Source organism: Haplochromis burtoni, unplaced genomic scaffold, assembly GCF_018398535.1.
Source record: "Haplochromis burtoni strain Fernald_Lab_line unplaced genomic scaffold, NCSU_Asbu1 Contig_4, whole genome shotgun sequence".
NCBI lineage: Eukaryota > Metazoa > Chordata > Actinopteri > Cichliformes > Cichlidae > Haplochromis > Haplochromis burtoni.
Window position 1 is genome coordinate 5,303,877 of NW_024582365.1, and position 13,106 is coordinate 5,316,982.

The 13,106-nt window shown below is 38.9% G+C and overlaps 1 protein-coding gene across 1 annotated transcript; it reads right to left on the bottom strand.

Annotated features, from left to right (window-relative positions):
• Positions 1-150: 150 nt before the first annotated feature.
• p2rx3a (purinergic receptor P2X, ligand-gated ion channel, 3a) lies at positions 151-8,100 on the bottom strand. Its single transcript, XM_005913427.3, has 12 exons — positions 7,743-8,100; positions 7,466-7,628; positions 7,203-7,274; positions 5,614-5,677; positions 3,402-3,498; positions 3,238-3,312; positions 3,001-3,142; positions 2,537-2,673; positions 2,357-2,450; positions 906-971; positions 748-825; positions 151-659 (listed from the first exon to the last, which is right to left on the bottom strand). Exons 1-12 carry the CDS (start codon positions 7,874-7,876, stop codon positions 534-536), a joined length of 1,248 nt encoding a protein of 415 aa, XP_005913489.1. The 5' UTR covers positions 7,877-8,100; the 3' UTR covers positions 151-533.
• Positions 8,101-13,106: the final 5,006 nt, after the last annotated feature.

Genomic DNA, 13,106 nt, shown 5'->3' on the forward strand with positions numbered 1-13,106 from the left:
CACACACACACACACACACACACACACACACACACACACACACACACACACCAGGATTTGCTGTGTCTCTACACCACTTAGAGACTTGGACACTTTTACTTCAGACAAAAGAACAGACTGTGTTTGTGCGTACATGACAACAAAGAAAAATACTCCAAAGTCTTATTCAAATAATTTATTCTCAACAGTGTTTCAGTATTAGACATATTTTTTCCTATTTGGCTTGAGTCAGGAGGATTTAATCGGCTCCACCTTTCAGCTGACAAACATGAGTTTGACGATTATCATAGTTAACATGTTGCTAAATCAAAATGTTTGGAATTAAAAATGGATTTTATTACTATTACAAAGAGGCTCTAGTTTGACAGTTATTGTTGTGAGCTACAAGCCCTTACTTCTTATGGAGATGGCAACAACATCGTCCTCCTTTACCCCGTTCCATATACTTGCCGATCTAAAGCTGAATACCTCTTATAATAAGGTGGAAAGGAAAAGAGGAAGGGGAGCCCATGTCTTCACATTGCTGCTGTCGGTTAGAGAGGTTGGTCATAGGTGTTGAGAGAAAGTGCTCCAGAGTCACAGGAGCTCTTCATGCATTTGAGTGACAGCTGGCTCCCTGGACTCTGAGCTATGGAAGCTTCTATCTGAGCCTCTGACACCTGCAAGGACAAAGCAAGAAGGAAAATCTGTGATAAGGTTCTGATAGGTTTTTGGACAAACATGTTGCTGTGCCATGAAAAGCAATACCTCTTCAAACTTTTTGGCTTTGTACTGCTCTGCCCCTTTCAAGAAGTTTAGTAAGATGATGTCACAGAGAACCGCGCCCTGCCACGACAGATACAAAAGATCAATGAGAGCCGAGAGCAACATGAGAACAATAGATTAGGTTGATAAGAATTTCATACCAGTCCAATCGAGGTAAAGGCAGCTACCAAGTTGATCATAGTTGGGATTGTGTTAAACTTTCCTGCCTGAAATAGATGGAGTCACTTTAGATGGCATGTAATGCAGTTTCATACACACAGGCTCTCTCCATAATGTTTAATTTTAAAATAAAGTACTATTCCTTAATGATTTTCTACACTATTATAACTGAAATGTATATTTAAAGATGGTGATTTATTTTCTAAACATTTACAGTCCGGGATTTAAAAGTCATATTTTTACACTTGGCTAGTATGCTTATTTTCTGCTCTGGTGAGAGAGGACGGATCGCGCTCTGTGCCAGCAGTTTAGTCTGAAGACTGAATTCTTGGAAACATCAGCTGAGCCATTTTCAAAGGAATATAGATAACATTCACTCACTGTGCAACAATGTGTAGGGCAACACATTGACCCTACAGCAGTAGAAGACCACACTAGGTGTCACTCATGCCAACTAAGAACGGGAAATCAAGGCTATAACCCACACAGGCTCACCAAAATTGGACAATAGAAACTTGGAAAAACATCGCCTGGTTTGTTCTTGAATCTTGATATCTGCCCTAACATTTGAAGGGTAGTGTCAGAATTTGGTATATACAACATGAAAGCATGGATGGTGGTGTAATGGTAGCAAAGATATTTTCTTGGCACACGCCTTTAGTACCAACTGGGCATTGTTTGTGCCACAGCCTACCAGAATATTGTTGCTGACCATTTTCATCCCTTTATGACCACAATGTAACCATCGTCTAGTGACTGCTTCCAGGAGGAAAACACTCTGTGTCATGAAGCTCAGATCATCTCAAACTGGTTTTTGGAACATGACACTGAGCTCACTGTACGCAAACAGCCTTCAAAGTCAACAAATCTTAATTCAGCGCAGTACCTTTAGGATGTTGTGGAATTGGAGATTTGTATCATGGTCCATGATGGTCCATGATACAAATCTCATGGAAATCTGCAGCAACTGTGCGATGCTCATACCAACAGGGACCAAAATCTCCTATGCCATGAAAACGAAAAGGGTGTTGAGCCTGGTGTTAAAAGCATGTACCCGATAAAGTTGTTGGTGAGTATATTTGCTTATGCAATTACTGGAAATTTGGAAGCTTCAAAACGTTTGTGCTGTGTTTAGAAAAACAGCCTATGCAATAGGCTAAGTCTAGAGTCTAAGCTAAGCTAGCTCTGTGCTACAATAAGCTAACGTGGCGGTAGTAGGTTTCCCACAATGCTCAGCTCAACAAAATGATTTTAGTTCATGTTAAATTGAGACTTCTGCAAAGTTTCTTGATTTTGTCATGTTTCAGTGTTTTTTTAATTAATAAATGTCACATTTTCTGAAAATAAATTACATAAAATGACACATGGAAATTCTTTGTTTTAGCCAGTTGTTATCACACTTTGTCTAATATTAAGTTTGAAGACAACTCACTTTGCCAGTGACCATGACATCAAAACGGATCGCAAAAGCTTTATGAAGAGTCCGAAATTCAGTCCCATTCTCTGTTTTGAAATATTTTGCATATCTGTATTCAAAGAAGAGAAAAGAGTAACTAAAGACTGATTTTTAAAAAAAGAAGTAAACTTGAAGAGGAAGAATCATTATCACTACCTGAAGTTGTATCCTTTGGACACAGCATTCTTGGCAAATGGAGCATCGAGTCGTGTGAAGGAGTACTTGGGAATACATTTTTCAATGTTTAAGTCCAGGTTACATTCCCACTGAATGTTTATTCCTATTTCTCCACCCTGAGACAGAAGGATTGGGAAAAGAGAGACACACCTTGAGGTTCAGCACTTAAATATGTAATACCAGCTTTGGCTTTGACGTAAATATGTGTCAAAGCTAAGGCTGGTATTGAAGTGTATGGAATTGGATTGACTTTAGGTCAGAGAGAATTAATGTGAAATACTTCCAAAAATATCTGGCTTTTTGAGCTAAGTGTTATCTTGTGCACTTAATGATGATTGAGGCACTTCAGAAGCTTTGCATAGGAAGGACAAGACCGCTGTCTGTAACTTGAAACACCCTAACAGTGACAAGACCTTCATACGACCTTGTACACTCATGCTTACCTTGCTTAACAGTTCGGTTATATTCTGACCGGTGTAGTTCAGCACATCCCCCACACGAAAGATGGGGCAAAGGGGGTTGTCCTCTGGATGGTATTTACATTTCTTGATTTCATTGGCTGTCATTGTGGGTGGAAAGTTCCCTCTGAGTAAGGAAAATGATTTTATGTTTTTTTTTAAAAGACACTCATAATATATTGATGTTTTTTAGCTGCTTCGGTTTAGGTTTGTGGGGTTTACCTGGTGACATTAAAAAGAGGGAAACGAATACTGTTTTTGATGAAAATAGTGAAGGTGTTCACATCCATTGGTTCACTGTGGGAGATAAACACAGAGACAAGGGGACAAAGATGACACTTTCAGTGAGTGAAATGTATTTGTGTGGGATGTGCGTGCACTCTTACATTTTGATGGCATCATTTTCAGCTGGACACCATCCTTCCATCTCACACATGCCATGGGACTCATTGGAGTTTTTAAGGCAAGCACCTGTTATTACACCTGGTGTGTAAGAAAGAAGAGGAAGGAAACATTGTGCTCAGGTAACTGAATGGAGATACTGTTAGCCATAATAATGATCAGTTATACAGTGCTGTGAAGTAGTATTTACCCCAAGTGTTTTTGTACATTTGCCACACACATTTCAGATCATCAAACACATTTTTATGTCAGACAGTGATAACCCAAGCACATACAAATTGCAGATTGAAAATAATAATTTCATTTATTAAGGGAAAAAAAATGATGTGTGAAAAAGTAATTGTCCCACTTAAATTATTAATGTTTTGGAAATCTGAGTTAAGTTTCATTACATCCAGGCCTGATTACTGACCAGACCTACTGAATCAAGAATTTACTTAGATAGAACCTGTCTGACAAAGTGGGCTAGGTCAAAACATTTCAAGAAACCAAACAACATGCCACGATCTGAAGAAACTTGACAACCATCTGTTTGTAAAGGGCTACAAAACAATTTCTAAGGCTTTCGACGTGGAAGAGCCTTTATCCACAGACAGAGAAAATTTGGACAAGCGGTGAACCTTTGCCGGAAATGGCCGGTTGACCGAAATTACTCCAATCGCATCGACGACTCACAAAGAACATCAACCAAAGAACTGCAGGTCTCACTTGCCTCATTTAAGGTCAGAGTTCATGATTCAACAATAAGAAAGAGACTGGGCAAAAATGGCATCCATGGAAGAGTAACAGTGAGCAGACGATCACAAAGGCTCATCTCAGATTTGCAGAGAAACATCACAATGAGCCTCGAGACTTTTAATCAAATATTCTGTGAGACAAAACTTTAACATCTAGTGCAAAACGAACACAAAATTTAATAGAAAGTTCATCATACTAATAGTCAAACACGGTGGTGGTAGCGTGATTGTCTGGGGCTGCTTTGGTAGACTTGCCATAATTGATGGAGTAATGAATTCGGCTCTCTGAAAGAAAATCCTGAAGAAGAATGTCCAGCCATCAGTCCATGCCCTGAAGCTCAAGCTCACTTGGGTCATGCAACAGGACAACGATCCAAAAAATAACAGCAAGTCCACCGATGTCCTCTGAATGGCTTAAAAAATAAACAAAATGAAGGTTTTGGAGTGGCCTAGTCACTGTGGCCTAAGTCTGGACTTGAGATGACCATTCATCCTCAATCAGCAAATAAGAGTGGGCCAAAATTCCTCCAGTCCACAAGGACAAGGACTCATTACCAATTATTGCAAACACTTGAGTGCAATACTTGCTGCCACAACCACTTATTAGGCTTAGGGGTGAATTACTTTGTCAGACAGGGCCAGAGAGTTTTGGATAACGTTTACTGCAAATTGTTTGTAAACAATATAAAACTATAAATATTTACCCTGCTTTTTGATTTAGGTTCATATTCTGTGCAGTTGATATTCTTCTAAAATATGCTAAAGGACATGGCACCTGGTTGTAAAGACTGAAATATTTAACAATGAGCATTGTCTGACTTTCTGTTACCAATATGTTTCAATATTATAATATTAAACCTGTTTCACCATTTACTACATTGGGTTTAAACAACATCAGGTGGCATAAAGATTCCATCAATAAATCTACAAGTTTAACAAAGGCTGGCTCATTCTACTATAAATATATTCTTATATTCAATTAAAGATTATTTGAAGATACAATAATATCACAAACATCTTTGCACATTATTTTGAAGATATTATTTATATTGATATTATTTTTAAGAAGGTTTGTTCCTGGGTATTAAGTGCTACATTCTGCCTTATGTCTCAAAGGTAGATAAAATAAATATATGATTCTTTTTAAACTTCACTTATACTTTAAAAATATTTTTGTCCCGGTTAAAAGAACAAAGAAACCCTGTTTTTTTTTTTTTTTTGTTAAATAGCGTAATTCATTTCCTCAGTTTTTAGCACCATGACTTATTTTATTAATTCAATTTTTGGGTTAAAAGATTTTTTCATGATTATTTTTTCATCTAGTATTTACTTACCAGCCAATGCCACAAATCAGATTTGAAGAATATTTAAAGATAAGCATAGTTACAACACCACAGACTTGACATCAGCACGTTTCTGTTTCTGTTGAAAGTTTCTGTTTAAAATAAATCTGACTCACCGTTGTAAAGGTTGCTGCCAACATGCTTCTGGCAGTCTTCATCGGAAGAACATTTCTTCTCAGTCTAAAAAACAACATAAACACAGAAACTGAATGCATGCTAGACAAAATAAGAAACATATAGAAATGTAACAGTGGATGAACAGGAACACATGGACGACTGCTCTGGTGCTTTTACTACTGAAAAATAAAACTGAAAATCACATCTCTAAGATAATAATAACGGATTGGATTTATATAGCGCTTTACAATGCCACTATTCATTCACTCACTGGTGGAGGCAAGCTACGGTTGCAGCCACAGCTGCCCTGGGGCAGACTGACAGAAGCGAGGCTGCCATATCGTGCCATCGGCCCCTCTGGCCAAGACCAGTAGGTGTTGCCCAAGGACACAACAACCAGGACAGAGAGCCTGGGGATCAAACCGGCGACCTTCCGGTTATAGATGCGCTTCCCAACCCCCTGAGCCACGGTCGCTATATATCAGTCCAAATATAACTTGAAAAATGTTGCAGTATTACCAGCTGCTATTAATGCACTGTGAGGTCAGTTTTTAATCATCCTGTCTGCCACTGACAGATAACAGGCTGCGTTTAAGAGCCTACAGATCTGCCTGTTTACGTTAGAAACATTAAAGAATACATATCAGTGATATTACTAATTGCATTCATCTTATACTGACATGAAGCTGTTTCCATACCAAATGAATAAATGTAACAAATTCCAGAATAGATTCAAAGACTCCCGTTCTTCCCATTCTATATACAGTTTTAGCATTGCCTTGAGAATCGAGTCTCTGCCTGCCATCCGGAGGCAAGGCCCTCCTACCTGGTCACACGCACCGTCTCATTACAAAATGGTAAATGGCCTGTATTTGTATAGCGCTTTACTACCAAAGCGCTTCACATTACATTCAGTCATTCACCCATTCACACACACATTCACACACTGGTGATGGCAAGCTACATTGTAGCCACGGCTGCCCTGGGGTGCACCGACACACTACTGTGACAAACTGATGACTTCTCCAGGTTATACTCTGCCTAAGAAAAATGGATGGATGGACCATACTGCCAACACTACATTGAGAAGGAGTTAATGGCTCAAGGTGTGCCCTCTGCCCTTCAGCTCATTACTGCATCCTACCGCCACTCAAAGGTAGGAGTAGAATGTAATTTGATGTCAGTGCAAAAGAGACTAAAACTTTAATTAGATTTGTCAGAAAAAATAAATGTAGTCATAAATCTTTACTGATATATATGACCATGTTTTTGCTGTAGGGCTTTCAGTGAATTAGCTGAAGACTTCCTGTTGATTCTCTGGAGACCAAAAACACCCCGTAAGTATAAATGCCAGGCAGATATCTGCTGGAATATCAGTTTGCAATAATATTGATCCTGATATGTTGACAAAAAATCTGCAATTTGGTTTCCTTGTTCAAAATATGCAATATTTTTGACGTATTTTATGCTGCCTAGGAATAAGAAGACATAGGTGGTTACAATAAAACCAGCAAGCCTTAAAATCGACTGAAAATTAATGGTAAAATAGTAAAACGTGACAAAAGCATGCGCTTGAATGTGTACTCACCTCTGCACATCGTCCTTGGAACTGATTTTCAGTGACGATGAGTTTGGTGATGATGCAGAACACGCCTGAACCCTAAAACAACAACTGAATGCTTATGATATGCTTTGTGTTTATTTATTACTACACATATGAGACTGGGCAGAAAGCTTGCTCATCATAAAAGTTATTTTAAAACAACTGCAGCATCTTAACTGCCAACATTGTTAATAACTCATAAAAAACTACAAAGTTTAAATATGTCATGTTATCATCAGGTCACTCACCTGAGGGGGCGACACGTAATCAGCCACGTCCATCACACGATTCTGATAGTTCTCATTTTGGTTTTGGTTTTGTAGATAACCAAAGCCTTTGACTTTGGTCATCACGGAGGACTCAATGTTGGTGTCGCTTGACTGATAAGCTTTCTCATGGATGAAGACCCAGCTGCATGACACGGATCAGTGAAAGAAATATTTTGTAATTTAGCTAAGGAAAACTCAATTTACACACATTATTACACTCTGAAAAAAACTCAAAAGAAAACTACAGATCACTGACCCGACAAAATAGGTGATGATGAGCAGCTGTACAATACGGTTGATGATACCCACAGACCAGCTCTTTACCACCACGGATTTGGTGGTCTCGTAGGTGAAGAAATCAGTCAAGAACCCCCACAAAACGAAGCCCATTGCTGCTCGTCAGTGTGACCCAGGTAGCAATGACTCTGAGAGAAAAGTGCAACTCTTCTCCCCAACAGGTGCCTTCTTGGAAACTTGATGGTAAATCTTTCACAATACAGCTCTCCCTTCTGGTTCAAATAAAGAAATAAGATCCTAATTTTCACCCTGCTTGTATCATCTCTCAGTCCTGCCTGTGTTTATCGCCTTCCTTGCATGCTTAGTTTTGTTGGTTTATGACACAAATTGGACCTCCCCCTTTCTTGACACAAACGAGTGGGAGGAAAATGTCTCCTCTGTCCCTCCCTCTGTCTCTTTCTTCTCCACAAATCCCCATCCCCAAACACACTAACCATGCACAGACAAATGCACAATTAGACTGAGGCTGTAATCGATATCCCATATGTCCACTGTGATTTGCTCACAGCATGCTTTCAGTAATAATGTAATAATTTTCGTCTTTCGTGTGTTAGTGTCTGACTCAGAAGGAATCTATCACTCACACTTTCCATTTCACTTTTAGTAACCATTTTATTAGCAGCATGAAGAAAAAATGATAAAATTGGATGCTTCAGTGGTTTAGTTCATGAGAATAAAATTTTGCAGACATTAGAATAAACCAGACAGAAAGCATCAGAAGGCAGATTTTATCTGTTATTTAGTAACAGATGTTATATTGCAGCAGAGATAACCTCCTGGTTTGCTGGGGCCTGTCTGTTTGGATTTTGCATGTCCTCCCTGTGTCTGTTTCTTTGATTTCCTGTTGTTAAGTTTCTTCCTTCCACAGTTAATAATGACTGAGGTGTAGATGCCAGTATGAACAGATGTCTTTACCCCTGTTATGGACCACTGACCTCTCCGGGATGTACATCTTACCTAATACTAGCTGGAATATGTGGTATGTTAGAAAAATGAGCGCTGCAATGGATATGGTAGAAATAAACAGTAAATATAAGGTCAGACAGAACAGTGAATGGTCCAAAATACAGTCCACAAACTAAAAAATAACCATAGCAAAGACTATCACAGGGCTGGAAACGAAACAGATACTGTGACAAAAAGTTAAAAAGAAAACCATGATAACTAACACAAGACATGAAAGGAAACAAACCTTCAAAGTAAAAAACAGGAAGTAACCTGAAGACAAACACTAAGCACCGAGACAAGAAGAACACATTAACACGAGACAGAGTTACTATAATTTGTCCTCATTTCTTTATGGTCTGTGATGAACAAGTGGTGCTGCTGATTGTTTATTGATTGTTCATCTTATTATTCTAAATGTGATATAACTAATGCTCTAAATAGAAGAGATGACTATGTTTGCTTTTAGCCACATAGAGAGGAAGGACCTTCCGTTCTTTAACTAAACAAGAAAGCCTGAGTGAAGAAAGTTGTTTGTACTTTCATATAAGTGGCTGTGAAAAACTTCTGGAAATGTCATCATTTAAAATGAAACCACTGGGGGAAATCTTAATGTTCAATATGACTCCATTATATGCAATTTTTGTCACCTTTCTGCACATCAGTGGCATAGAAAAAAAGCAATGTGCTTCCATACTTACAGATGACGCCTCAATAACAGCACTGCAACAAATTACAAAGAGCGGTATTACTGACAAGTGTGCAATAAGTGCGACATATGATACGATCGGTTTTCAATACATTCACAAGGACCAGCAGCATTAGTGCCTTTTACATTAGAGAGATAATGTAATGCAGTGACAGCGCTCTGTGTGTGTGTGTCTGTGTGTAGATAGTATGTAATTACTTAAGTGGATCCATTATGTTTGTGGTCAGCTAATGGTGACCTAATACAATGTAAGATACATCTAAAAACACACACAAGCATGCGCTGAACATGCAAACAAGATCACAAGCTTTCATGTAAATGTCATGTTTATATCAGCAGAAAACTGAACACTAAACCCTATTCGTCAGAGTGTAATTGAATGGGGAGCAGACTGGTGAAAGGGGAAACTGCAGCGGAAAAGATAATTATGTCACAGGAAGGGATGTATGCAAACACTTTCCACTCTGATTTTCTTTGGGCTCCACATTTAGGACATGACTAAACACACTGACACCTGCACGGCACCCAAACACACCACATGAAGAGTGTACGCAGCTCATTGTAGCGAGGTTACTCTTTGCCATGAATCTTAGCAGACACATTCATGCTCTCCAGAGGATTTATTCTACCGACTTGGAATATAATCATATTCATGGTCAAGGAAGTCACATGCAATATGAAGTACATGTTTAAAATTCGAACTTAAACATCTATTCATCAAATGTGTTGCAAAGTGAATAGAAATTATTGGAATATTCTACTAGTTCATCCTTTAAATTTAATCTAGTCAAAGAATCACTTCAAGCTGTCAATTTGTTCAAGTAATCTGAATCAATTTCAGCCCACGCTTCCTGAAATCCTCCCACAAATGAAATTAGTATAAAAGCCACTTCTTATGTAATATAAGTTTAAGCTGTTCCCACAATAGCTCAATAGGATTATGATGCAGTGCAGGTCATCATAGACTCAATACCTTACTTCTTTCACTCTAAAAAGTTCCTTCTGATACTTTGGTGCTTTGATTCATGGTTAAGGTGCAGGAGGAAACCACAAAAACTTTAAGGGAAGCATCTGAAAATAACAAGTCAGTTAATCCTCACATATATCAGTGCATCCAGTTAGGAAGCATGTGCCACATGTGCAGTGTGATTTGAATTGACACGTGTAGCATAATTGGCTAAAAATTACTAAAATTGTAAGGTATGACTCAAATGCCAAACTATGGATGCATTCCTTCTAAAAACTCAAAGACTGTTAACAGACAGAAGAACAACTGAAATCACAGTGACATAACAGAGAGTAAAGGAGTATAAAAGGACAATCACACAAGACAAAAAGAACAAACCTCAGCTTTTTAATTCATATTCTGTTTACTTATTAAGAGAGCTGGAAAGGGTGCATTCAAAAAAAATTAATCAAAGGAAACCAAATTAAAACAATAACACTGAAAGCTCTGCCTAGTTGCAGCTTCACAGAGCCACTTTGCAACACCTCGAGTTTCACATGATGATAACAAATATCAAATGATAACAAATATCCAAGGCTATTCTAAGGATATGTGATCAGTACTACAGGATGTGGGAAGAGTACCTTATTGTCAAAAGCCACATTAAGTGGAGATGAACTTTAGAGCTGGTATCGTTTAGCTCTTAAAAACCACTCTTCAAACCACCTTGTACTTAGGCTTCAGCAAATCGCTAAAACCACTGTCTCTTCAGCTTTGACTAGGGCAGCCAGTTAACACACACTCTCAAACCACCCCGCCTGGTCAAGCGAGCAAAAGTGTAGGTAGGTCCTATGGGAGTATCTTAACAGCTTAAGAGGTTTGGTTTTCATTCTGTGTTGAAAAATTACACTAACATACGCTGATCATATTAATTTCTTCAAGGATTTTTGGACCACATGGCTGAGTTTTTCTGGAGCTATTTTCATTTGCAGAGTTATTCACATGTAGCTCAATTGTCACTAAGATACATGTTTAATTCTGCTTTCTGTGAGCCCTGTATAGACTTCTGAGTGATGCTGATTCACATATAAATTTTTTAGTAACTACACTGTGGAGGGATGTTTTTAAAGTATTTCATAGTTCACATAGATAAGGATTTCCCCACAAGATCAGACAACAGCCACGAGTACGGGTTGGGCACCCATTTGACTTCAGGACTGCTTTAATTCTTCGTGGCGTAGATTCAAGAAGACGCTAGAAACATTCTTCAGAGATTTTGGTCCATATTGAAATGACAGCAGTCACTGTTTGTTGCACTTGTGAATCTCCCGTTACACCAAATCCCAAAAGTGCCCTGGTCACTGTGGAGGTCAATTGAGTAGGAGTATAGTTTGCTGTGTTGTGCCTTCAGAGGTGCCCTTTTCCATAACTTGGTGGTTGTTTAACATGTGTATTTGCCTTCCTACCAGCTCAAAGCAGTCTGGACATTCTTCTCTGACCTCAACAAAGTATTTTCAGTCAGAAATCTACTGCTTACTGGAAATTTTCTCTTCTCTGACCAGTCTGTCAACCCCAGAGATGGCTGTGGGGGAAAATCTCAGATCAGCAGTTTCTGAAATACTCAGACGAGCCTGTCTGGCAGTAACAAGCATGCCATGTTCAAAGTCACTTAAAATGACCTTTCTTCCTCATTCTGCTCAGTTTGAACTTCAGCATCCAGTCACAACCATGTCTACGTTTAGACTCTACTGCCAATCATATGATTGAGTGGCTGCCATCTGATTTCTTATATTCCTCCTATACTGGCTTCTCTTCGTTGGCTCCCTGTTAAATCAAATTTAAAGAATCCAATTTAAAATCCTGCTCCTCACATACAAGGTCTTGAATAATCAACCGATCCTATCTTAATGAACTTATAGTACCGCATCACCCCATTAAAGCACTTTGCTCTCAGACTGCTGGTTACTTGTGGCTCCTACAGTATCTAAAAGCAGAATGCCCCTCGTCTGTCAAACCAGTTTCCAGAGACAGACACTCTCTCTACTTTTAAGATTAGACTTATAACTTTAGCATATAGTTAGGGCTCCTCTCTTAGTTACAGGCTGCTGGGGGATCCCCATGATGCATTGAGTTTTACGTCTTCAGTTACCCTTCTCACTCACATTTTTGGTTTGTTAACATGTGTTAACCTCTCTGCCTTTAATCATTAGTTAATGTTAATCTCTGTCCCCCTTTCCAGAGCATGTCTTTGTCCTGTGTTCCTCCCCTCACCCCCAACTGGTGGTAGCAGATGGCCGCCCCTCCCTCAGCCTGGTTCTGCCGGAGGTTTCTTCCTGTTAAAAGGGAGTTTTTCCTTCCCACTATCGCCAAAGCACTTGCTCATAGGAGGTTATAATATTGTTGGGGGTTTTCTCTGTATTATTGTAGGGTCTTTACCTTAAAATATAAAGCGCTTTGAGGAAACTGCTGTTGTGATTTAGCGCTAAATAAACAAAACTGAATTTAATTGATTGGCTGAAACGGTGTATGTAAAGAAACTTTTAAACATTCTGAACAACGAATGAATGTTTACATGTTGTAAATAACACTAAATGGACCACATTCATTAAATGTGCTTTACAAGCTACATTACACGCAAACGGCAGCAAGCAATCTCTCAAGGTGACCGTTTGACCATCAGTTCAGAATCTTTTTCCATGAGGATCAAAGCACCACCAACTGAG

What these genes read in the sequence shown, in the direction of transcription:
- p2rx3a (XM_005913427.3), bottom strand. Translation starts at nt 7,876, where the DNA reads ATGGGCTTCGTTTTGTGGGGGTTCTTGACTGATTTCTTCACCTACGAG. An exon ending in TCCAAGGACGATGTGCAGAG is followed by an intron (nt 5,678 to 7,202) that starts GTGAGTACACAT and finishes GTTGTTTTTTAG; the next exon opens with ACTGAGAAGAAATGTTCTTC. An exon ending in ATGTCATGGTCACTGGCAAA is followed by an intron (nt 972 to 2,356) that starts GTGAGTTGTCTT and finishes CATCTATTTCAG; the next exon opens with GCAGGAAAGTTTAACACAAT.